Source organism: Geotrypetes seraphini, chromosome 13 (genome assembly GCF_902459505.1).
Source record: "Geotrypetes seraphini chromosome 13, aGeoSer1.1, whole genome shotgun sequence".
Lineage (NCBI taxonomy): Eukaryota > Metazoa > Chordata > Amphibia > Gymnophiona > Dermophiidae > Geotrypetes > Geotrypetes seraphini.
This window is the reverse complement of record NC_047096.1, coordinates 17,513,136-17,540,325: the sequence shown is the minus strand read 5'-3', so window position 1 is coordinate 17,540,325 and position 27,190 is coordinate 17,513,136. Positions and strand designations below refer to the sequence as shown.

The 27,190-nt window shown below is 42.6% G+C and overlaps 2 protein-coding genes across 4 annotated transcripts in view; both read right to left on the bottom strand.

Annotated features, from left to right (window-relative positions):
* LOC117347391 (NADH-cytochrome b5 reductase 1) overlaps positions 1-17,339 on the bottom strand; it is a 61,190-nt gene extending 43,851 nt beyond the window's left edge. Inside the window, exon 1 of the mRNA XM_033918260.1 lies at positions 17,297-17,339. The gene's annotated coding sequence lies outside the window, so the exon portion shown is untranslated. The remainder of the gene's footprint in view (positions 1-17,296) is intronic.
* Positions 1-17,437, bottom strand: part of LOC117347389 (alpha-1,3-mannosyl-glycoprotein 4-beta-N-acetylglucosaminyltransferase C-like) — a 29,210-nt gene extending 11,773 nt beyond the window's left edge. The window contains exon 1 of one of the 3 annotated variants that reach the window (XM_033918258.1): positions 17,297-17,437. Coding sequence is in view for 1 of the 3 variants with exons in the window: in XM_033918255.1 (XP_033774146.1) it covers positions 1,027-1,043 (17 nt within the window). In the remaining 2 variants the exon portion in view is untranslated. Of the gene's footprint in view, positions 1-1,026; positions 1,581-1,652; positions 1,908-17,296 lie in introns of those variants that run through there. The other 2 variants (XM_033918256.1, XM_033918255.1) reach the window with 2 other exon arrangements.
* Between the last annotated feature and the right edge of the window lie 9,753 nt (positions 17,438-27,190).

The following is a 27,190-nucleotide window of genomic DNA, read 5'->3' as shown; positions in this document are numbered from 1 at the left end:
GAGTTTGACTAAAGAAAAGGGACATTCCCCCGCCCCCTTATTCATACGAGAGGCTGTTTCCACTTCCTTCTGTTCCAGTTATGAGTTAAGCTCAATCTGGCCATCTTGGTTTATGACAAACACTTGGGTCAGAAAACTGTTAGTGAAGATGTGTAGTTTCTTTTTTTTTTAATATAATTTTTTTATTAAGGAGTCAACAAGAGAAACAAGCATGGTGCAGTGAAGAGATATACAAACAGAGGCATCATCAGTGAAAAAAACATTCTTCATATTATTTGGCACTGGGCCCTAAAAGCAATGTTGGGGGTGGTGATGAGGAGTCGGAAAGAAGCTTTTTCTATGTTTGGTCATAAAAAGACGAACAAAGGCATGTTGAATATTTGGAGCTGGTTTGAGTGGCTGCTGGAAAAGTTGCTGTTTTCTGTACACTAGTCCTCCAAGATTGATTTGTTTTTTCTACTGTATAAAGGCTTTAAAATCCAGCAGATAAGGAAAGATATGAATACCCAAGATTAGGGAGTAGAAAAGCAGAAACTGTCTCTTCTATGTTAAATGTACAGTGCTGTGTACGCCTTTCGGCACTATATAAATGATAAATTGTAGTCGCAGCAAACACAGGATAAAATTAGAAAGTTTAGGAGGGCACAAATTGTGAGGGGGCAAGAACAGCGAGGCAAAAACACATACACAGATCTTTTTGCCCTCAGGAGAGCCAAAAGCTAGTGCTGTCCTCAGTTTCTCTCTGTCTCCTTTTTTTTTTTTTTGGGGGGGGGGAGGGGTTGTTTAATGTTTCTGTTTTAAATTTTAATATTTGTTTCAATAATTCTAACCAATCAGCATGACAGTTTTCCAGAATTTTTCAATACACCAAGACTGTACCTCCTTTTCATAAAACCACTTTACTCCCAATCCTACCCTCTCCCCATCCCGACTCACCCAACCTCCGGCCTCTCCCTAATTGCTGATGTTCTGTGGGACTAAAAAAAAAATAAATAAAAATGTAGGGCCCTAGCCCCTATGACCCACCATTTTCTGTTGCCCATGGATTCACAGACAAAGTGGTGAGAGGGAACGAACGCCAAACGAAGCCGTTTTCCAGTCTCTCCCAGAAATGCAGAGGAAATCTAGCTTAGGAGGGTTCAGGTTGGAGAGGTCAAGAACACCTGGCTATTTGGAAATTCTCTTAGGTGACACGGAAGGCTCTGTCCGATGGGAATAAGTAAACATAGAATGAGAAACTCCGTTCAGGACCGCGAGAGGTTTTGACCAGTGCCCGGCTGAAAATAACAAAGGCGACGCGCAATCTTTCAATAAAGGACCAAAAAAGTTCCAAAGAGAAAGAGGGCAATAGGTTTTAAGGGCTGGATGTGACTGCTCAAGAGTCTCCATAAAAAGAACACGCCTAAGCGGGAGGCGCTTTCAGCTCCCCAGATAAGATCAAGAGGGGAAGGAAGCCATCAAAGCACGGAATAAAACCTCTGCTCAACTCTCTCTTAAACGTGCGCATAACTGGGCAGAGAGCTGCAAGAGACACCGGGCTCGGCTTGCATCTTGTTTGCTGATCTTTATTGCCACCAAGGCCTTACGGCCAAGACTCTCAAACGAAGGAGTTAAAATAATAATACCCCAAAAAAGTTTTAAAGGGATCAAACCTTTATTCTGTGCCTGCCGACATCCGTCCTGCCTCTCTCTGTGCTTAAGGACTCCTTTTAATCCCGATGTTCCTGGGCGTCTCTTTTTTACCTGCCTGCAATCAGCTCAGGGGGAGGTCGCTCGGCACACTCCAGGACTCCGGCCCACACAGGATGGCAGCTGATAAGATACTCAGAAACTATGGGCTCGATTCACTAAGCAAACCGATCGTGTACCGCTCGGTTTGCGCTCAATTTCCTACTACGGCTCAATTCACTAACCTTCCTCCAGACCCCGTCTGCACCCGATCCGATCTGCTCATGCAAATGAGTAAAAAAGCATGTAAATTTCTCAAGGCAATGATTCATGAAACACAAAACAAATGGTAGTGCCCTGTATGTGGCTCTCACTAAATGTACCTAGAACAGATGTAACAGCGGGATCTGGATAGTCTCTGCTGTCACCCATACATACACCCACTCTTTCACCTGACTCGACCAACTAATAAAACAACACACAGTATTATGGAACATAGCCGCAGCTATTTATTAATCCACAATAACAAATAAATTAACTTTGCATTGAACCTCAATTGAACCACATCAGCAAGCTCCTCCCGAGCTACCCCAGTGTAAACATCAACATATTGCCTCCGACCCCGCCACAAACAGCAAGAGTCTGAGGGGTGGCATGACCTCATGCCCCTTTAACCCGGGTCACCTGACCCCAAGACACGGCTCCCAGCTGGCCCACCGCTCATCGCTGCATGAGCCCCAGCACCCAGTAGCCCTCCCGAGCTACTACATCCAACCACCCAAGGGCGGGCGGGTGGGAGAAAAAAAACACTCTGGAGGACCCTAGAAAAACGAGCCCTCTAAAATCCCTTTTATATAAACCATCCTGCACTGTCAATCATCCCGCTGGCCCAATCCTTTACACGTTTTTTGGCGCGAACCACTCCCTCTCTATTTCATCCCTAACTCTCCCCTCCAACTGTCCCGCCCCCCCCCCCCAACTTGCCTCGCGGGCGACACAGGGGCCTCCCAGCCCCGTGTTACAATACGCCCGTCGAGACAAGCTCTCGGGCTACTCTATAATGAGAAACTACATAATGTACGGGGCAGAATTTAGGTTTTATTTTAACCTGGTGCTTGTCATCTATGGGCTAGATTCACAAAGTAAACCGATCGTGTATCGATTGGTTTGCGACCCCTTTACTATCAAATTTCCATCCGGCCTGATTCACTTACCTCTCCTGCGATCCACTTCGAATCCGTGCAAGCAAATGAGGTGAAATGCATGCAAATTGGACAGCAACCCGATTCACTATATCAAATTTCTGATCCGACTAGGCTGGCCGATCACCTGAAGAAGCGACTACTGGGGACCAGTTGAAAACGTCTTTCTGACCGGAAGCCCTGCTTTCTGCCCTGCAAACTCTCCTGCCTGCTCGCCCCGAATGCTGCCCTGCTTCTTATCTCCTGCTGCTCGTCTTTCCGATGCTCTTCTCCTGTCTGCCCAAACTGCAGCCTGCCCCGAACTGCCATGATTTCCTGTCTGCCCGGACTCTCCCACTCTTCCCCGCAGGCAAGCTCATGGCTTTAACCCGCAGACTCTAAGCAGGTTAAAACCATGGGCTCCATTTATCTTTTTATAATTAGTTAGGGCGGCAGCTGGCAAGAGCGGGACCAGCTTTCTGGGAGCCACGTGGGTTGGGGTCAGTGGAGGTGGCGGCATTTGGTTCCGTCTCCCCTGAAGTCCTGCCGTCCAAAGTACAAAAAAGTTAAAAAAAAATAAAAGATCACTGCTTCTATGGTATGCGCATGCGCGATCCATGCAGGCAGATGGGGGCGTTCCTCCGATCGCCCCCATCTGCATATTTTGGTTTTATGAATTGGTCGGACCTGCCAGAATCCGGGCCCGATCTGGCAGGTTAGTGAATCCTGGCTTATGAGTTTTCTGCCTGGGGCCATGAAAGTTACCCACATTTAATCCAGGCCCATACTGAGGTGTCTCATTCATTATTTACTATATAGGGCTCCTTATACAAAGGCACGCTAGCGGTTTTAGCGCATGCTTTGCACACGCTAAAATGCTGTGCGTGCTAGCCGCTACCGCCTCCTCTTGAGCAGGTGGTAGTTTTTCGGGTAGCACGCACTATAGTGCGTGTTAATCCGGTGCATGAACTAAAAACACTAGTGCACCTTTGTAAAAGGAGCCCATAGTTTCTCATTATCATCTTTGGTATTATTGTTCTAGTTACATTTAGTGAACTCCTCTGAGAGTCACATATAGGGCACTACCATTTGTTTTGTGTTTCATTTGATTAGATTTTTGGTAGATTTTCAAGAGTTTTTTGATCGATTCATGAAACCGTTTCGTCCAAACTGACTGGCCTCTCTGTTCCAAAAGGTTTTGACTGCCGAGGACCAGTCGCTTTACATCCTCGCCGACTATTCCTAGCAACTGCTACGTGTGTGCTAAGGACCCCATTAAAGATATATATCTGCCCCGCAAAAAATTCAAAATATATCTAAACTTTAAATAGATGTAAACTTTCATGTACATAAGCGTTAGAAATCTTTTTTTGATTTTTGGGGAATGCGCATAGCGAGCGCGGGAGTGAATCTCAGATTTGTAATGTGCATGGCGAGAAAATCACAGATTAACCCCGTGCTCTCCTTGCGCCTTGTACATTTCATATATCAGTGCCCCAACTGCAAAATCGCAGCGGCCCCAGCGTCATGATAGCGGCGAAGCCAGGGCCACAAGGCCTCCACCCGCACAGGAGTGGTCAACCGGCCATCCGCTGAACTACTTGCTCCTCCGGCTCCCTTCTTAGGACACTTAAGGGCTGAATGCCCCTGTCCGCATAAGGAACAGGCATGCTTAAATTTACAGTCCAGAATGGGCAGGCCGAGCGATTAAATTTCCGACAGACATCTGAGGGTCCACCTGAGCCAAGACTCCCCAGGCCCAGGGGAGGCCGAAAGGGCTGTGAAACACCCACCCCGGAAACACCACTCCGCAGAGCCGAGCCAGTCAAAGAACCCCCCGTTTTGGCCGACATGTGCGTCAGCCAGAGATTCACATCCTGAGTGCCCAAGGACATGTGATGGTTTTCTTCCATTTTATTTCAAAATGCCTCGTCATAATTGAGCCATGCCCAACCGCCGAAATGCTGATATGCGTCCAAAACCGAGTCTGCGTACGCCATCAAAACCCATAATCCTCAATATGCGCTCAGCCCCATACGCTAGCCAACTGCAAAAAGGAAAACATCCAGTCGACCACGTTCCATGAGACGACAGGCACACGTGCATACCCCTCTGCCTTCCGAGCCTTCCGCTTATTCCGTTTGCTCACCCATCCCTCCACCAACCTAAACATATCTAAACATTCCCTTTTCAGAATCTTCCGTCTCAATGCTCAGGGAACCTTTCCCCAAAACTCAGAAAGTGCAACTAATGCTGGCGCACCCCTATCCTTACCGCCTGAACCTACAGGGGTCCCCTGGCCCTCCCCAGGACCCACCGGCGAAAACTGTGAGGAAGAGGAAGAAGACAAAGAGGAATCAGAGGAAGAAGAAGAAGATGAGGCATGCACCCAGCCCATGCGCCTAGCCCTACATTTCAGCTTGGACCCCTTGCCCTTCCCCCGTGACCATGCCCCCATTACCCGATCCAGCAATACCCGATGGTCCTGCCATTCCCAATGTGGTTGGGCCAGTGACGCTGTGCGCAGCAGCCACCATAGACTCCGGACGCTCTCCCATTCCGCTCCGGTCCACCGAAGATACTGCGATCACCGGCACAGCACTCGAAGATGAAGCCACCAAAACTGTTGTTGTGCTGTAAAGAAAAAAAAGAAACTGGAGCAGCGACCGGCACAGAACTCAAAGCAGGCGGCAACGGAAATGGTCCCGACTCCCTAGTGCTAGGTCCTGTACATGCGACCCCCGGACTCTGCCACAAATTACCCCTGAAACCACAGCCAGCCATCAACCCGGAGGCAGTAGGGGGAAAAGGAGGGCACCAAACAGGTCCCCAACCAACCATCCAGGGACCAGGAAGCCAAAATGGCCAACCACCAGGGGGCACCCTGACAGTATTCAGCCCCTGCAGACCTGGGCGACCCTGTAGCCCTCCCTGCTCACCAATACTAGGAGCAGGTCCAGCAGAAAAAATCATGCTGGATCCTGCAGCACCAGTACCTGCCCCAATGGCAACAGGAGTCATTTCCTGTAGCTCTTGCACATGAGGAGAAGCCTCCAGCAGCACTGCAGGGCTCGAGGCCTGCGCACCCGTGGCGGACGTCTCCGAAGGCGGACCTGCCCTGACACCCCACAGTGGCCGAAAGGACACCCACCAACTGCATGAATGACTACTTTGAAAAATTGCGAGTCATGGAATTGAGGGTGAAATACTCATGTGGATTAAAAATTGGCTGGCGGATAGGAAACAGAGAGTAGGAGTAAATGGACAATACTCAGACTGGAAAAGAGTCACCAGTGGAGTGCTGCAGGGTTCTGTGCTTGGACCCGTGCTCATCAATATATTTATAAATGATCTGGAAATTGGTACGACGAGAGAGGTGATTAAATTTGCAGACGATACAAAGTTATTCAGAGTAGTGAAGATGCAGGAGGATTGTGAACATCTGCAACGTGACATAAACATGCTCGAGAAATGGGCTACGACATGGCAGATGAGGTTCAACGTGGATAAGTGTAAGGTCAGTAACATGTCAGTAACAAAAATCTTATACAGGAATACAAAATGTCCGGTGCAGTACTTGGAGAGACCCCCCAGGAAAGAGACTTGGGAGTACTGGTAGACAAGTCAATGAAGCCATCCGCGCAATGTGTGGAGGCGGCAAAAAGAGCAAACAGAATGCTAGGAATGATTACAAAGGGAATCACGAACAGATCGGAGAGAGTTATCATGCTGCCGTACCAGGCCATGGTGTGCCCTCACCTGGAATACTGCGTCCTGCACTGGTCACCGTACATGAAGAAGGACACGGTACTACTCAAAAGGGTCTAGAGAAGAGCGACTAAAATGGTTAAGAGGATGGAGGAGTTGCCGTACAGTGAGAGATTGGAGAAGTTGGGCCTCTTCTCCCTTGAAAAGAGGAGACTGAGAGGGGACATGATCGAAACATTCAAGATAATGAAGGGAATAGACTTAGTAGATAAAGAAAGGTTGTTCACCCTCTCAAAGTAGAAAGAAGAGAGGGCACTCTCTAAAATTGAAAGGGGATAGATTCTGTACAAACTTAAGGAAGTTCTTCTTCACCCAGAGAGTGGTGGAAAACTGGAATGCTCTTCCGGAGGCTGTTATAGGGGAAAACACCCTCCAGGGATTTAAGACAAAGTTGGACGGGTTCCTGTTGAACCGGAATGTATGCAGTTAGGGCTGGTCTCAGGGCACTGATCTTTGACCTGGGGGCCACCGCGGGAGCAGACTGGTGGGCACGATGGACCACTGCTCTGACCCAGCAGCGGCAAGTTCTTATGTTCTCACTACAGTATTATCTGGAAGTAAGAAAATCCTGCATGCTTCTGTCTGGAAGATGTTTCCTTCCCTTGATGGACTGACTCTTTATCTTGTAAGTTCTGTAGTTTTTGTCACTTTAATAACAGTTGTGATGCCATCACTCTTCCTAGCTTTCTTTCTTTATAGATATCCCAGTCATGGTTTTCTTTGAACCAGATCTACATGACTGCCAAAGCAGCAATACTACTATGTATGGGCCTTAGCCTTCCAGAGGTTGCCATTTGATCCTCACAAAAGTGTTGAATGTTTTGCTCACTACAGGGCTTTGTCCATTCATCCTGGTCAATCTTGAATTAGGGCTCTTCTTAGTAGATTAATTGGTCTGTTCCAGAAGATGCTTCATACCTGCTTTGATGTGTGGTCTCTGGGCTTCCTGTACTGTGAAGCCTGAGGTTCTGGTAAGAAGAATATCCACTAGACAACTGAGCAACTGAGAAGGTGAGTCCAGTAACCAACCATTCAAGGTTGGAGATGGGGAAGGAAGGTTACAATAGGACAGGATAAGAGGTGAAAGGCAGAAAGAAGCTGGGGAAATGGGAATTTAGGAGGAGAATTATAAAGGGGGGTCAGAAGAAAGAAGATTTTGACAACTTGAGATGGGGGAGTGGGATAGATGAAATGTGGCAGCAGAGGGTCGGAGTGAAGGGCCAATATTCTGTCTGGCGGGGAGTCACAAGCGGTGTGCCACAGGGATCGGTGCTGGGGCTGTTACTCTTCAACATATTTATCAATGACCTGGAAAAGGAGGCAAAGTGCGAGGTTATAAAATTTGCAGACGATACCAAACTGTGCGGCAGAGTTAGGTCCAGGGAGGAGTGTGAGGACCTGCAAAGGGACCTGGACAAGCTGGAAGACTGGGCAAACAAATGGCAAATGCGCTTTAACGTGGAAAAATGCAAGGTCATGCATATAGGGAAAAAGAACCCGTTGTTCAACTACAAATTGGGGGGGGGGCATTGTTGGGAGACAGCAGATTTGAGAGAGACTTGGGTGTGCTGGTGGATGCATCACTGAAGCCATCTGCACAGTGCGCAGCAGCCTCGAAAAAAGCCAACAGGATGCTGGGCATCATAAAGAGGGGCATAACAACCAGGACGCGGGAAGTCATCATGCCATTGTATCGAGCGATGGTGCGTCCATATCTGGAATACTGCGTTCAGTATTGGTCGCCGCACCTCAAGAAGGACATGGCGGTACTTGAGAGAGTCCAAAGGAGAGCAACGAAACTGGTAAAAGGGCTGGAACACTGCCCATATGCCGAGAGGTTGGATAGGCTGGGGCTCTTCTCTCTGGAAAAAAGGAGGCTCAGGGGAGATATGATAGAGACCTTCAAGATCATGAGGGGCATAGAGAGGGTGGATAGGGACAGATTCTTCAGACTGAAGGGGACAACAAATACGAGGGGGCATTCGGAGAAACTGAAGGGAGATAGGTTCAAAACAAATGCAAGGAAGTTTTTTTTCACCCAAAGGGTCGTGGACACTTGGAATGCGCTACCGGAGGAAGTGATCAGGCAGAGTACGGTACAGGGATTCAAACAGGGATTGGACGGATTCCTGAGGGATAAAGGGATCGTGGGATACTGAGGGAGGAGCTGGGATGTAACACAAGTATAGAAAGCTAACCAGGTAATAAGTATAGAAACCCAACAGGTCGTGCATGTGCAAGACCGGAGGGTTAGGACTTCGATGGGAAGATAGGACTTCAATGAGAAACCAAGGTGGCAAGGGAGCCCCTTCTGGTGATTCAGACAGGTCGTGACCTGTTTGGGCCGCCACGGGAGCGAACTGCCGGGCAGGATGGACCTATGGTCTGACCCGGCGGAGGCACTGCTTATGTTCTTATGTTACAGGGAGGCAAAGGATATCTGAGGCTACCACTTCAATCTTTACTACTTTAGTCAAAATACAATGTGACCGTCATAATTTTTCCTCAGACATCAGGCTACGACTTGCATGACCTTTACCGTCTCATAGCAGAAGTTGTAGTTCAGCACATTTTTGTTATTTAGAGACCAGGGTTGAGCGTGCCACAGTCGGCTTCTTTAAATGCCAGCCACAGCAGGCTTTTCCGTACCCAGTGCCAGGCTAGATACCAGTGCAATGCTGAATATCTGGGTATTTAGCCACTGTGAAAATTACCCAGGTTCCACCATATTCAGTGGCCTATATTAACCAGGTACAACGGCTGAACATCGGTAGTGCCCAGGTAACTGCCAGCTCAGCCCAGACTCTTGTTTCTGGGTCATCCCGGTATTATCTATTTAGTACCGAGGTGCACTGCACAGATTTTCAGCAACACTGTCTAATTTAGACCTGGTCGGAGACCTCCCAATGGCTAAATGATGCTTAAGTTTTAAACATACACAAGAAAAGCGTACATGACAACAACAATGTAGTCACGTGGTTGCACACAGTTAAGTATTAAAAAAAAAAAAAAAAAAGTGATAACTCACCAGAGGTAAAAGATTACATTGCATTACAACCATAGTAAAAGAATAGATTGGAGAGAGTTAATCATTAGTACAGCCTTCCATTGATTTCTTCTTAAAATCTTTCCACCTGGTTAAACTTGCCAGCCAGCTAGAATGACCTGATGCTTAAAACAATAAGGAAGAAGTAGCCTTCCAGTTAAGTAATAAATTCCTAATTGCTGATGTTGCACAGAGAGCTTTCTGGACACCCTTGAAGGTATCAAAGTTGTTTGACAAAGGGATTACATAGAAACAGTGAAACATGATGGCCCATTTGCAGCATCTGTTATCTCCTCCTCTCCCTATTGGCTAAGGCTTTTAATATTTGCATCTCCTCTTCCTATAGGCTAAGGCTCTTTACACCTGCATTGTGAGGTTATAGAAAAATACATTTTATACCAGGGAAATTCAAATTACCAAATAGTGATAAACTAACAGCTCTATCACTGATCACCTTAAATAGATAAAAATAAATATGATATATATATAGTAAAATTACACTATCAAACTGGCTTCAAAAAGTGCTATTAGGTGAACGCTCAGACCCACAATCTGAACTCTAGTGATTTTTCACGGAGCCAGTTGCAAATGAGACCATCATAGCATGTTCACTGTCTCTGCCAACTGCTTCCCATTACACCTAAAAACTCTATCTAGATAAGAAGATTGCATGGTGGCAAAAATTCAGCTCCGCAACTGCTCCGGGTACATTCTGAAATTCTAAACTGCTGTCATACTCTCTCTGACCCCCCTAAGAGCAGTGGGGGGTACAGTGGATTTATGGCTCTTGCTTTATGTTTTGGCTATACGCTTCGTGTATTTGTTTACATGACAATGTGAATAAAAAGTTTAAACAAAATAATATGTATATAAATCCAATTTTTTTTTTCTTAACAGAAAATGATGAAAGGCACTGAAAAGTGTTCCCTATGCAGTTTCAGTCAACATTCCTTCCAGACCGATGCTGTTATCGGATCTTTTCCAGATAAGCCCCGCCACTAATGGAAAAAGTGGACGCGCCGAAAGTTAAGCCCCGCCACCTTTTTCCAGCGCACGCAACCTTAACCAGTGAAGATGGAAACTGTGGACCATTTTTTTAAGGGCTCTGACGTGGGGGCGTGGGGGGGGAACCCCCGCACTTTACTTTCTACAGATCGCACCTATTTTTTATAATTTTTTTTGGGTGGCGGGGGTTAACTTTTTGGCAGGGCTTATCTGGAAAAGATCCGGCCGGATCTTTTCCAGATAAGCCCCGCCACTAATGGAAAAAGTGGACGCGCCGAAAGTTAAGCCCCGCCACCTTTTGCCACCGCACGCAACCTTAACCAGTGAAGTTCTCAGCACAACGGCCCCACAACGCGGCGCGATATGTATAAAGTAAAGTGTGGGGGGGGTCCCCCCACGCCCCCCCCACGCCCCCCCGTCGGAGCACCCAAAAAAAATGATAAAAAAGAGGATATAAAACTTAATATTATCAAAAAAGATTATAAAAAAGAGGATATGAATCTTAACATTATAAAAAAATAGGATAAACTGTCGACCATTTTTTAAGGGCTCCGACGGGGGGGTGTGTGTGGGGGGGAACCCCCCCCCACTTTACTTTCTACAGATCGCGCCTCTTTTTTATAATTTTTTTGGGTGGCGGGGGTTAACTTTTTGGCGGGGCTTATCTGGAAAAGATCCCTGTTATCTCTTACAGATAAGTTCAGAATGGAAAATAATGGTTGATCTTTATTTTATTTTATTTTTTTAAATCTTTTTTCATTTTTAAACTTTCAATAAGTGTAACATAAGATACAATCATTTTCTACTTTGACATCACTTAATATACCATCAAATTCAAACTCACATCAAATATCCCCCCTCCCATATACCCAACATTTGTTCTTAAGCATAAGAGATCATAGAGTGTTCCCTCCCCCCTCCCCACCCTGGACGTGTTTTATTAATGGCTCTCATACATCCCTAAATTTCTTAAGATGTACCTGTTGCATAGCTATTGGCATAACGAATTCCACCCAAAATTATAGTTCAGCCGATCCCAATTTTTCCAATTTTTCCTAATTTGCTATATAGCAACCCCTGTAATGATGAGCAAAAATTTATTATTATTAGAAGAGATTTGACTCTTAGTTCTCATTGGTGTACCAAATAAGACAGTGTCATATGATAATGCCACCGGATTCTCCAGCAGATTGTTCACTTGGCCCCAAATGGATTTCCAAAAACTAGGGGTTCCATTTATGAAGCCGCATTAGCGGTTTAACGCACAATAGCATGCGCTAAACTGCCGGCCGCACTAGCCGCTACCGCCTCCTTATGAGCAGGCGGTAGTTTTTCGGCTAGTGCGGGGGTTAGCGCGTGATTAAAAGTCACGCGCGCTAAAGCCGCTAACGCAGCTTCATAAAAGGAGCCCCAAATCATAACTATAAACTAAACATTAAGGGATGGTGAGACAGAGAGATTTCATTCAATGATGTAAAAGTGACGTTTAAAATGGTGTGGGTGGATTTAAAAGAAAACCCTTCCAGTGAAAAATGTAATAAATGCCTACAGCATGCCTAAAAAGTGTGTGTGTGTGTGGGGGGGGAGGGGGTGAAGGGGAAAATTTGAATAGAAAGAAAGACCATTGTGAAATATGAATACATACCCTAAGAGTCCTAAGTCAAAGAACGTGGATCAAAGGCTGAGAATTAAAAATGGACACGCATGAAAGTAAGCCTATGTATAGGGCAGGACAAGAGTCTAAGACAACTAAAAACCAGATTTAATATAAAATGTGTACTTATTACAATAGTCCAATTTATATGTATGAGGCTAATTTGATCATTTAAAAATATTTTTACATCTAAGGACAAATGAAATTAAAAACAAAATCTAAAAACAATGTAAGCCAAAAGAATGATAAAAATTCACCATGGGGACCAAGATAAGATAGATATCCCATATCGAGAGCACTCATGCCAATAATGCAAGTGATGCAATCAATAAAAATTAACCAGTGTTTAAAAGCAAGGCTAAAAAAAAAGCTAAAAAAGAAAAGTACTGAAGATAGAAGTGGTGAACATATAAGAGCAGTGCTGAAAAAACCCAAAAAGAGACTACCCAGTATATGCATGCAGTGCTAAGATGGAAATGGTGAAAATATAAAAGATTATAGTGCTCAAGAGCTCTACCCGATAAAGTAATGCTCTAATGCTGTAGAAAAACACATGTTTGTGCAGGAAGCTATTTAACCAAGACAGAAAGCGATATGGAGTATGTGGAGCCTTTGGATTGGCCAAAGAAAAAACATGCAGTATGTGGAGCTCTTGAATAGGTCAAAGTAAAAACATCATGGAGACTAGGAGAGTCAGAGAAGTGATGTCAGAAAGAGGGGGGGGGAGTCTGGAGAAAAAAGAGGATGAGCTCAGGGTATGATATCATAAAGGGGAGTGGCTCAGGGTATGATGTCAAAAAAGGGAGTGGAAAAAAGTGGGTTAGAGAAAACTCATACACAACTGATGTAAAAGAGGGATGAAGATAGAACTTAGGTGTCAAGGCGAAAAGTAAAAAGAAGTGATGTAATGTGAAAAAAAAGTAGATAAAAGCAGTTAGATAACAAAACCCATGCTAGGCGACGTGAATAGGGGGTGGGAAAAAAACACTAAGTATGAACTAATAGGGAAAGGGTAGTATGCCGGACTAACATAAACTAATTCAACCCAACGAAGACTAGTGTACAAGAGAAATAATACTAGATGTATGCCAGTAGTATAATGGGTACACCTCATGTCAAAATGATTGACTGTCAAAGATAAGGATTGACCAATCAGTGTTCACTTCTGGGTTAAGCCATGCCAACTCTCTGCCCACACCCCGTCCACTCTCCACCCACTTTCAAACCCCATCCATGCCCCGCCCATACCATGCCCATTTTTTTGCTAAGCCCCACCCAGGCCACACCCACACCACACCCCTCATGCCCAGGCCCTGCCCACTCTCCACCCATGCCCCTCCCCCTCCCATAGGAATGGATGTGGTGGCCCCGCCCATGCCCCGCCCCCATGCCCCATCACCGGAAATGCACTTTCTGATGACATCACCGGAAATGGGGCGTTTGACCCCCGGAAATACACTTTCTGATGACGACAGCGGAAATGGGAGTGCCTGCCATACCGGAATTGCACATTCTAATGATATAGGCGGAAACAGGGTAAATGAAGCGCCGGAAATGCGCTTTTTTGATGAGACAGAAATGCATTTTCTGATGATGTTAGCAGAAAAATATTTAGTCGAACCCCAGGAAATGATGTGGCCAGAAAAAAAAAGTGTCTTTATTTTAACAGCCTTTTAGTTAAAAGACAAGTTTTAAGAGCTAATTGTTAGAGCAGTAGATGCAATGAACAAGCAGATCACAAAAGAAAAAAGACCTCTAAAGCTGCTTTTTTTTTTCTTTCCTGATTTTTTTTAACAAACACTTCAGTAGGAAATCTTAGTTAATGTTTGTGGGGAAGAGTAACACCCAGATTGTCATGGTGACAGCTGATAAGCTGGATCATCATGAAGGTTCTTGCAGCTCCTGATAAAGCCAAGGGGGGAGGGGGAGGTGTGTTTAAACCTGTCTGAAACATGTCCCTGCCTACTGGTGTTGTCATAGTGACGTATGCCTTAGCTCTTTAACAAAATAAAACAGGGGAAACAAAACCACAAACTCAAAAGCATAAAACCAAAGTGGAATTGTCCCAATCAGAATGGTGAGCACCAAACAAGTGCCCTTCAACTCATCTGCTAAATCCCTTTATTAGTCCAAAGTCTTGTGTATACATCCAATGACTCAACGACCCGACATGCACATGTTTTGGCCCAACCGGCTTGCCTCAGGAGTCTACAAATACATACATGGATATACACAGGTTAAAAACATACACAGTGTTTATAACAATGATGAAAGAATTAATGTATATAGAAAAAAACATATGAAATATGATATAAGTAATCAACAGCAAAGAATAATCACAAATGCATAAAAATACAATCAAAATATAGACATGTGAACTCATTATAAACCCAAATGGATCATATTTAAATTAATCACCAATGTTAATACATACATTAATATTCTGTATATTGTATACCATTACAATGAATATATAGTGGTAACAATAAACAACCATCACACCTCAATAAATATATACAGTTCATATTAAAACATCAACCATTGAAAAAGCTTAAAAAAGAGATATGAAAATATAAAAATATAAAATACAAAGATGCACACACCCTCTACATGCAACTACTAAAATAAAGAATTCAAATAAAAACCCAATTAAAAACTCATATTAAAAATGACACCAAATAAACAACCAAACAAGTAGCACAAAAAAAAAAAACGGTCACTGGATAATAAGATAAGGACAAATACTGATTACCATCTGATGAGGAAGTAATGACTTTCTACTGAAAAAAAGTTTATATAATGGTAAAACTACATGTACTGAAAAAAGGAAAAGTCCTTTTTGTTTCTTTATTTTATTTACACCATAGCGCCAGTGTGGTTAGGAGAAGCCAAAGGGGGGTGAAAAAGCTATAAAATAAACCCACCAGGATGTTTGAAAAAAACACCCAATTGGGCAGGAAAATTGAATCGAAAAACCAATTCAATAGGCTGAATCGAATTGAATTTTTTTTTCCTGAATCGGGCAGCACTAGTTTGCGCTACTGTCTTAGACTTTAGGACCTGGGATTGGGGAGAGATGGCATCCTCAGTATTTTATAATGCAAGTGAAACGAGGATTTGGTCAGACTTTTGAAGGGTCTGCAGAAGAAAAATATTGTATAGGCCGGGGACATGAGACAGCAGGAAATGGGAACTTTTCTTCCTTCTATTTTTGTGAATGTCAGAGAGTTCAGTTAAAATATGTGCTTTATAAGAAATATAATAATGTGTTTTATAAAGTTTATAAGCATTGCTGGCCTACCCGGTGAGGTGTTCCTAGTGGTGGTGGTGGCGGCAGCAACGTGTCAATGTGCTGAGAGGAAGAGGTGATCTGGGAAATTCTGCTGAGCAAACTCTGGGCCCATTTCCACTCCCAACTGGTTCACACACTGAGTGGGTCTTTGGGTGTTGTTCCTGGGTAATTGTTTTGGGAACTCTTCCAGTGTTTTGTCAGTATCTCCTTGTGGTCCAAGGAAGGAAACTTTGTTAACCTTAGCATTGATCTTCAGAATATGTTTGTAACAGCGCTGCTTATGTGGCATTAGGCTATGTAGTGATCGAAAGAAAAAACCAGACCTTTGCACATTTTTGCACTATACTGTATGTACTTGTATGTGCTCGTTTAGAAGAGTCTCTACACTCTTGCAGCGTCAGAGAGAGAAGAACCATCGGCTCAGTTGTGATGTGTGTATACTGTATGTACTTGTATTGCAAGACATTACTTGTATATCAAGTTAAATTTTAATAAAATGTTTTGCTTGTCTTGCAAAACACTTGCAAACCAAGTTACTTGCAATCTAAGGTTTTACTGTAGTTGTAAGACATAACAATGTCGGTCAATTCCACCAAAAATTCAGTGGGAACAACATGAGGCCAGGGGGACAACTCTAGATGTTCCTTTAGAACTTGTAATGATTCAGCTTAAGGAATACTGGTGTACAGTACAATGAACAGACATCCAGCGTAATCAGGAAACAATCATATGAAATTTCAGATAACAGAGATAACAGCTGCAAAAAAAGTATGTTCTTTCCTAGATAGGGAACCTTTCTTTAAACCCTCTGTAGTTAATCTGTTGATTAGAGCAAATATCTCATTGGAAGGGTTATTATCCAAAGATTTATATGTGATGACATCCATTAGCCATCTAAAAGGAAATACGAAGGAAACTTTCCAGAGGTGAAGGATCTAAAAAGCTTATTTTTTTTTTCAAGTTTGCAGAGATTTGGAATGAACTCCCTGACTCCTTTAGGCTTATAGGCCAGCTGCAATTATTTCATAAGACTCTGAAAACTTTGTTGTTCTCGCAATCTTTAAATGGTTTAACTACAGTCTCAACAAAATGATAATATTATAGTTCTTACTTCTCTCATACTTCTTTCTCCATGTACTCTAGGCTTAATTATATGCGACCCGAGTTGAGCTCCAGTGGGAGATGACCCGGTATATAAACCAAAGATTAGATTAGATGAGTTATTTCCATGTGTTAGCAAATATTTACAGGAAAACTTAAAAAAAGCAAAAAGGTTCCTCCCACCTCCATAACCAAGGTGCCTAACTTTAGGGGTCATTTGTAGAATCAGGCCTGAAGTGTCTAAATTGGTACTTCTCAATTGTTCTGGAGGCACAAAGTATGCCTACTTTGCCATTTTTGTGCAGATTGACACCCTTATGGGCCAAAAAGTAAATAAACTGAAATGCATTCATTTAGCCAAAGTCTCCAAGAGTTTTTCTCATCCTGTGGGCAGCACTTTTCTCACAGTGGATAAGTGGTTATAAATGAGATTGCCCAAGAACACTTGTGAAAAGCTCGGTGCTTAAGCCTTAAGGAGACCAACTTGGATCTCAAAAAATTGCAGTAAAAGAACAATAAGACCGAACCACAGATATTAAGTCAAGTAATTCAAATAATATTTTGCCAGTAAAAATTCTCACCTATTGGTAGACTAGTGACTTCTATGGTAACTGTCTGAAGAACTGATTTTTTAGCTGCTAATATCAGATAAAACAGTAAAGTTAACAAGAAGCAGAGTTCTGCTGTTACATCATTCCTTTTAGATAATGTTTAGCTAGCAAAGTCACATCTTCAGGCGATCACTGGAAGAAGTATCCGCTCTGAGCTCTCAGTCACAAAGCTTGGCACTGGAAGAAATTCTATCGAAGATGCAGTGGGCAGTCTTAAAAATGAAACTTTTTATGATAGGCTTACTCAGCTGATGCTGCCATCTTGCAGAGTTCTAGACCCACCCCCGAGGCCCGCCCTAACTACGCCCCCACTGTTTGCTCTTGTCGGAAAGGGAAGAAATCCACGCATGCGTGGACTTCCTCCTTGCCCGACCTGATTTGAGGAGGCTTTTCATAACTCAGACAAAGTGCCGGGTTTTGATAAGCCGTCTGGACCCCCGGACATATCCTTAAAAGGAGGACCTGGCCAGAGAAATCTGGACGTCTGGTAACCCTAGTCTGGGGGTATCAGTGAGAAACATCACGAAGGTGGAAATGCGGGTGCCACTAGACACCAGGAATTATAATTTTAATCAGGGAAATAGGGTTCGGTCAAGGCCAATACAGATGCTGGTAACTTGCAATACTTTGTTTTTCAAATGCCATTATTCCTGTCAGTGCCTGAGCTAACCATATTTTGCAGAGCTGAAGATTACTGCCTTGATTTCAGTGTGGCAGTAGTTTGCATGCTCATTGCTTACAGCATGATGCCTTAGCTTTTGAGCAAATGTTTTGAAGTAATGGCAGCCCTGAGCTGGCAATACCATGAAGCTTTGTGTATTGGCTTTTAAAAGGGCAGATGCTGAACATGGGGGGTGGGGGGGGGGGAAGGACAGGGATGGGGACACAGATGAAAGGTGAATGGTGGGCAAGAGAGAAAAGATATGCCAAAACAACCAGAGCCCTGGAAAAAGTTGAGGAAGAAAAAACCAACAGAGAAAGTCAGAAAAGAGACACTGGGATCAAAGCAATGTGCTTACAACAAAGATAGATAAAGCATTTTTTCTGAATTTATTAATTGTAATATGTTAGCTGTGGGAAATGTGAATCTCTAATATCTTGCATTTCAGGTTTTTTTTCTATTACTGCGGCATATTTTCTGTAGAGGTATGGAAGTGTTTGCATTTTGAAGGGTTTGTTTACTGAAGATCTGAAGGGCCAGCACCGTGCCAGACTTTAAAACAAAATGGGATTGGCACGTGGGATCTCTTCATAGAGGAAGGTAGGGGGTGGGTCATTAGTGTGGGCAGACTGGAATGGCCGTGGCCCTTTTCTGCCGTCAGTTTCTATTCTTTCTCTTCCCCCCTCCCCCCACCCTGGTTTTCATTACCTAGGGAGAGATGTTCTTAATAGGGTGCCCATTCAATACAAGCTATGCCACTGGTTACAAATCAAAATCTAAAATAAATTTAGGAGCGACCAAATGGTTAGTGCAGAGGCCCAAGAACCTGTGTGTCGGAGTTTGTCCTTCGTCCCTTACATCATGGGGAACTGGGCTTCATTCCAACTGTAGCTCCTTGTGACTCTGGGCAAGTCACAACCCTCTACTACCCCAGGTACAAAATAAGTACCAGGATATAATATATATCCTTCTCCCTCCATATTCACGATTTCAGCAATCACGGTTTCGATTATTCACGGTTTTTAGCTTGCTGGCTCCTCCCTCCAAATTACATCAGCTTGCATAGAGAAATCGCTGATTCCAAGCGTTTACAGAGAAAATCGCTGATTCCCAGCACTTTCTTCACCGTGTTTTGCCTCTCCTTCAGGAACAAGCCAGGTCTCCCACCATGTTATTCGCGGTTTCACCATATTCACAATGGTTTTTAATAGAAAACAGCAAATAACATATGAAAAAGTTATTTGCGGTTTTTCTGTATTCGCGGGTCTGTTGATCCTCTATCACAGCGAATACGGAGGGAGAAGTGTAAACTATTTTGATTTTAATCACAGAAAGGCGCTATATCAAATCCTATCCATTATCCCTATTTAGTTGGTCCCCAATTATGCAAGACTGTGTAGAGCTGTTATCAAGAGTTTTTCGCTGGTAGAGAGGTTTCAATGCCTTCGATTTGCAAATAAGACCATCAGCGTGTTCTGTCTTATGTCTTTACCATCTTTGTCCAGAATATAGGGGTCTTTTTATTAAGGCGCACTAAATGCTAATCCATCCATTATATTCTATGGGCTTATATTCTATGGCCTTAGCGTTTAGCGTGCACTAATCTTCAGTGTGCGCTAAATCGGTTAACATGCCTTAATAAAAGAACCCCCATAATGTTTTCCCTCTCTCTCATTTTTTGCCCGGTAGCTTCTGTTGGCCCATTTTTACCTAGTCTGAAACCTGGCACACAATACGAGGCCCACCAAAATAGAACTTGAATGGGAGCTGCACAGGATGTGCTTGAAAAATCCATTCTTTTCCTGCAGTGATGCTATTTGTTGGCTCTAATAGCTTTACTGAGGCCTGTCTCATTGGATCATTGGGGAAAAAACCCCAAAAAAACACCCTGAAACTCCAGACTTACAGCATCTTAAGCAGATAGTTATTATAACAATACTGGAGTCTTGCACCCATTATTTCCTTGGGATTCTGGAGTTTACACCCCCCTCCCCTTTTACAAAACTGTTATAGCGATTTTTAGCGCAGGCCGGCACGCTGAAGTTCTGCGCTGCTCCCAACGCTCTTAGAATTATGAGCATTGGGGGCAGCGCAGGGCATTCAGCGCACCAGCCTGCACTAAAAACTGCTATTATGGTTTTGTAAAAAGGGGGGAGGGAAATAAGGCAAGCAGATTACATCTCAGAGATAACCACAGGGTATTCTTTGGGTTTCCGACAGTATTTCCAAGGGCGCAGCGCAGCTTTTGCACACGTTGCTAACTCCTGCCGGAAATGGAGCTGGGTGCAGGCATAGAGGTACATATTAACAGCAGTATTGGTCAGGTCTAGCATGCTCCCCACATCTGCTACCACGTTAATGCCCTGCAAGTAGTCCAGCCGATCGAGGTCATAATGCAAAGTCTTGATCAGGACCTGGGTTACAAACCTGGGGGTACACAGACAGGCAAAAGTCATGGAGACTGTGACCAGCAGGACGATGGATTTCCGTTTGTGGGTGCGGAAGTGTTGAGTGGCTTGGAATCGGAGGTTGTTCCCTTCACAGTACACCTTGTTGCTAAGACAGATTTGCCTCAGGGTCAAGCCATTCAGCGTAAAGATGATGATGTAAGGAATGATGTAAACCAACGTTGTTTGAAACCAAACCAGCCCTTCCACAAAATAGCTTGGCACTTTGGAACTATAAATGCAAATGTAGCGCCCAGTGCTGTTGTCTTTTAGCGACTCATTGGACCAGAGGTAGGGAACAGCACACACGTGACTGCAGACAAAGACAGAGGTGATCACGTAAAGCGCGCTCCTTCTTGTGCACAGCTTGGTCTTCAGCTGCACGGTGCTGATTGCAATGAAGCGCTCAATCGTGAAGCACACCACCAGCCAGACGGAGGTGTTATACGCACCGTAGTTCATTACATCCCTCATCATACACCAGGGCTGGCGGCACCAGAAGGGCTCAGGGGTGTGATAATGCAGGATCATCTCAATGACAACGATGAGGATGAGGACCAGTGTGTCTGCCACAGAAATGGCCATTAGGTAGCACCTGCTGGAAGCGGACAGCATACAGTTCTTTCGCCAGAGGATCAGGAACGTAACAGTGTTTGCTGCAAGCAGAGAATAGACCCATCAATCTTAGAATAGGCACTCAATGATGGACTCCATCGCATTATACAGACATGAAATCATATTGTGTTAACTATAGCAAAGGAAAAAGCTTACTGTATACAACTAGTAAAAAAAAGGTATAATTTAATAAAAGCCATTTTTTTTTCTCCCACTTCTGTATTTTTTTTCAATACTTACAATAAGTGTAACAGTAAATACATTTTATACTCACATATCACACTTAAAATTCTTATAATACCATTACAGAATTAATCCCCCTCCCCCCTAAACAATCACAATGCCCTTACATAAAATATCTATAATCATCCATATCAATTATCAAAATTCATTAAACCATTAAAGCCATTTTGAAGTGTCAAGCCGTTAGATTAATTGACTGACATGCTCCTTTATCACAACTTTTAACAGCAATTCTACAGCATAACTGGGAATCTCCATATAGGTGACTGAGGATGTATGGTACATGCCCATTCCATAATTGAACGTATGGGCCTAGATTCCATTGAACAATATTTACATGACCAGGTACTGGTGTGGCTACCATTTAGGCAGTTACAGCAGCCATAGAGTAGGTTAAGTGCAGGCACTTAAATGCCATACAGATGTGCATACCTTACGGCAGTGGTTCCCAACCCTGTCCTGGAGGATCATGAGGCCAATCAGGCTAGCCCTAATGAATACCAAAAAAACTCTGTGGAGTGACGATGTTCCTAAATGGACTTTATCTGAAAGTATCAAAGTTCCAAAGGTACACCGAAATCATCCACATAAAATAATTCCATCCACATAAAAGTAAATCATCCACATAAGAGCCTTAAAGGACCTAGTCCGCTAGGGATACAGGACCCAGGACCCAACACGGTCCGCGTTTCGACAAAAAGTCTTCTTCAGGGGTCCTATAAAGGTGAGTACTTGGGAAACAATTGTGTGGTGAGCCGGAAGTGAGACACTGCTTGCATTTGCACACAATTGTTTCCCACGTACTCACCTTTATAGGACCCCCAGGGACCCCTGAAGAAGACTTTTTGTCGAAATGCGGACCATGTTGGGTCCTGTATCCCTAGCAGACTAGGTCCTTTAAGGCTCTTATGTGGATGATTTACTTTTTTGTGGATGGAATTATTTTATGTGGATAATTTTAGTGTACCTTTGGAACTTTGATACTTTCAAATAAAGTCCATTTAGGAACATCGTCACTCCACAGAGTTTTTTTGGTTTTCTCTGGATTTTCTTCTTTGTGGATATTTTGGGGTCAATTCCTTTTGTTTTTAGCCCTAATGAATATGCATAAGAGAGATTTGCATGTAATGGAAGTGACAGGCATGCAAATCTGCTCCTTTATATTCATTAGGGCTATCCTGAAAACCCGACTGACCTGGTGGTCCTCCAGGACAGGGTTGGGAACTACTGCCTTACGGTATTCTGGCCTACCCATGTTCCCACTGTGTACATCCCCCTCAGCAGTCCGGGTTTTGCTAGGTATGTCCCGCTATGAGCACATTTCTCCAATTTTGAAAAACTACACTGCTTACTGATACGTTTTCGGATACAATTAAAAATTTTGATACTTGTCCAGCAGGGTATTTACAATATCCTGCCACATTATTTGGTTAAATCTTTGACAGTGTACAAACTAATGAGAGCTCTGAGAACCGCTTGTTGCTTGATACCAGCAAAAGGTATACAGTGAAATATTTAAGTACTGGAAATTTGTGCTTCTCTACGGCTGGGCCTGTTATATGGAATGTCCTTTCTGGCATTCTGAGATTCTGTGGGAATTTATTACAGTTCAGAAAATTATTGAAAACTTATTTTTTTGGCCCATTTTTTTGCTCATTTTTTTGGTATGAAGAGATTAAATTTATTTCTCAGCTGATGTGTTTTTGATACCTCAATGTCTTGTAAAGCTTTAATGAGAATGTCCTTTTCATTCACCTTCCACAGTTTTAAAAAAAAATTTATTTATGCCTTTTCAAAATAAACCACAAGAATACACTTGTTAAAGAAAACATTATGTAGAAAATATGATTATCTTAGATAATAAGAAGACAAATCAGATAATCATTGAAGTTTAGGTATTATAGTTATTCAAATCTTTAAACTCTTAAGAAGTCTTCAATTACTCTAGAGAAAACAATAAAGAAAAAGACAAGAAGGTCTTATATTTCTCATTCATACATAACTAAGTTTGACCAAATCAATATATAGAAACATAGAAACATAAAAGATGACGGCAGAAAAGGGCTACAGCCCATCAAGTCTGCCCACTCTGCTTACCCACCCTCTGTCTATGCCCTAATGACCCAATTTCCTTATCCTGACCTTCGTAGGGAACCCACATGGTTATCCCATTTATTCTTAAAGTCTGGCACGCTGTCTGCCTCGATCACCTGCACTGGAAGCTTGTTCCAATGATCAACCACTCTCTCTGTGAAGAAATACTTTCTGGTGTCGCCATGAAATTTTACGCCCCTGAGTTTGAGCGGGTGCCCTCTTGTGGCCGAGGGTCCCTTGAGAAAGAAAATATCTTCCACTTCGACACGTCCCGTGAGGTACTTAAATGTTTCGATCATATCAATAGATATCTTCAATTCAAAATAGGTCTGCAACATTTGTCAAGGATAGACTTTTCAATCAGGAAAAAATTGAGCAGCTTGAGAACCACATTAGACGACTTAATTTAAGAATATTGAATTTTCCTAAATCAGCAACTATAGCTCCTATTGACATGCTTAAAAAAATACTTGATTGAAAATTGAAAATTTTCCTCGGATTCAATTCCACCAATCAATAGGATCTATTATTTACCTAATAAGTCAGAAAGTTTACCTCGATATAATCAAGCTGAAAGATTACAATCCTTGGATTGGAATAATTTAACTGATAGTTTGGAAAATACACAAGAAGAATTTGAATATTGTGGAACGATGATTATAACTTTGGTGTTTGGGCAAGATTTTAATGCTATACTTAGATTCTTTTTCCGTAACTCCCAAACTTTGTTTTTTGGTCAGAAAATTTGGATTTTTCCCAACGTCACAAAGACTACTCAGGACCGTAGGAAGTTATTTTTAGCTATGAGGGAAGAAGTTAAAAGTTTGGGAGCTACATTTACGCTCAGTTATCCTTGTAAATGTTTAATTAGATACTCTGGAATTAAATATGGTTTGTTTTTTTTTTGTTACTGAACACCTTCACACCTTTCTGGACATTAAGAAAATGCTGTAGGGCAGTTTAAAAGGAAAATCCTGACCTTCCACCGTTTTTATTGGTTTCCTTTTGTAATTGCAATTGCTATTGTTATGCATTTTTATTGTGAACCGCTTCGGTTTAACGTAGAATATAAATGTTTTCAAACGATTGTGAATGTCTACTTGTAACCCGTTCTGAGCTTCTGGGAGAACGGGATAGAAATCGAAATAAATAAATAAAATATGCTGTCAATAGCATTTAGACGCCTGGTTAGCACATGTAAATGTGGGTGCCTAGGTTACAGAATTGCTCTTCACATGAGTGAGTTGGGGGTGAGAAAAACTGAGAACTGCAGTGGGAACAGCTGAAGCAATCTTTGTGGAATTCTATAACGGGGATTTCAACACCTCATCTGTTAAGCACAGGGGTCCCTCCCCCCCCCCCCCCAAGGATTGGCCTCCGCTGTATTATTCAATTTGTAGCTTCGGCTACTTTGTGGTGTGTTACACTCTGCCCTACTGCAAGATCGTGTTCCCTTTTCCTTTCTGCTTAAGCCCAATCCATGATGAGGTGGCTCGTTTACAGACCATTGTTGACTCTGTTTCCAAGTGGTTAATATGTAATGGTTTAAAATGACCGAGGAGAAAGCCAGGAAGACGTCTACGATGAGAGCAACAATCCAAATAGGAGAGTCGTGAGGAAAAGATGACGATCACCCAGCAGTGGACTCTTCAGGACTTTTATTAAAGCATCCATTATATTCTACGGGCGCCTAAGCAATGTGTGCGCGCTGATCTTTAGCATGTGCTCAGTTAACACACGCCAAAGCGGTTAGCGCAGCTTAATAAAAGGACCCCAGCATAGCGAAGACTCAACACTGACAGTGCTTCAGCAATTATGCCTTTATCAAGAGTCTAAGAAGTCATAAAAAATATAAAATCATTAAAAAAAACACATAATAAAATAAGATATATATTTTAAAAATAAATTAAACTAAACATGAAAAGGACAATGGCAGTATACAAAAAATATATAATTACATAGAAGCTAAAGCTGTATTTTTTACTAACATCCCTTTCCTCCTGTCTAGTTAGTTCTACCTGTCCTGTTACCCCCTTATTATAGCAAATTTTAATTGTCTGTATTTGATCATTTTATTTTATACTACATGTTTTTATATATTGCTTACTGTAAACCATATAGATAATCTTTAATAGACGGTATATCAAATGAAAAATAAACTTGAAACAAGAATAGAAAAGATACATATTGACTCATGAATCCCAGATGTAAGTTTGTGAAAAATTAAACACTGACAAGACTGAACTAATGTTGCTAATCCATATGTGCTTTTTTTCTTCTTCCCTGAAACAGTATCATTGCTTGGAACACCTCAAATAGTCTCTCATCAAATAAAAAATTTTGGAATTTTGCAAGATTCAAGTTTGCCTTTTCAGTCATTTTAAAAACTTTTTTTATTGAGTAAACTGAAATTTTAAAATTTATTTATTTTTGAGGTTTGGGAATATGCACAGATCCTCCAGATCTGCCCATTCCACTCAATTAATCTTTGCAGCTACATTAATAAATAATTAATGTTTTAAATTCATACATAATACATTTTTAATTAATATGTAATAAATTAATACATTAACAGTTCAGCCACCATTGCTGGGTAGGAAAATGATGTAGCTGTTATGCACATACCTTCTTACATTATTCCATCTATATGGATTTCAGATAAGTCTGAGATGCTAAAAATATATGCAATAATCTTATCTCGTCCTGAAATGGGCCACTAGGGGCTTGGACCAGATATGCACCCAGGCTCCTGCTGTAAATCTCCTCTAAAAAAACTGATTTCCCTTCTATCAAATCTGGTCAGCCTCAGCTCTCATTTTTCCCAGTGAGAATTAAAATTACTTAAAGACATAAGAATTACTGTACTGGGACAGACTGACAGTCCATCAAGTCTAGCATCCTGTTTCCAACAGTGATCAATCCAGGTCCCAAGTACCTGGAAGAAACCCAGATCTGAGGTAGTAGCAACATTCCAGAACTGGTATTGAGCGCAGCGTGGAAGTGCGCGCCGCACAAAATTACAGTTTTTAGGGGCTCCGATGGGGGTTTTTGTTGGGGAACCCCCCCAGTTTACTTAATAGACATCGCGCCGGCGTTATGGGGGGTTGTAACCCTCTGAATATACAAAATCACTTCCTTATACACATTAGTACTGCAATCCTGCAGAGTTCTTTATGCCATGCCTCAGAGACCACGTATTTCAGCAACTCGTGCTAAATGTTTGTGGTGGTCAAAGTCTCAATCATTGGCAAAAATGGCAATTATAAGTACAATTTTAAATTCGGTTTACTTTTTTTAAATATAAAAGAGGGGATTGTTCTTTATGCTGAATTTAAATTATTTCTTAATGTAAATGTAATGATATCTTTTTAAGCCACAAATATCATGAGAATTGTAAAAACTAGTGCCTATACTTTAAATTGAAGCACTTATCTTAAATCAGTCTGTGCACTGCTTTAGTCCCAACGGGGGCCACCGTTTCACCTGGAGTGGCTTCTTCAGGAGAAAACGTGGACAGTGCCTGTAACAGATAATAAAGGCTTACAAAATGCATTTTAACATTATTCAGACATTTGTGAAAACGTTAAGTTATTAGATTTTAAGTTTATGTGTTACTATATAACCAGCAAACTTACGAGAATGAAATTGCTCTCAGCGTACAATTCTCCAAAAATGGCGTCGGTGACTAACTAGATTGAGCCATTTAAATTACCAGCTGGGTACGTGCCGGTACGCCGTCAAAAGCGTCAGAGACGTCATGACGTCAACACAGCTGAAAGAGGTCAGAAAATCCAAAAAAAAAAA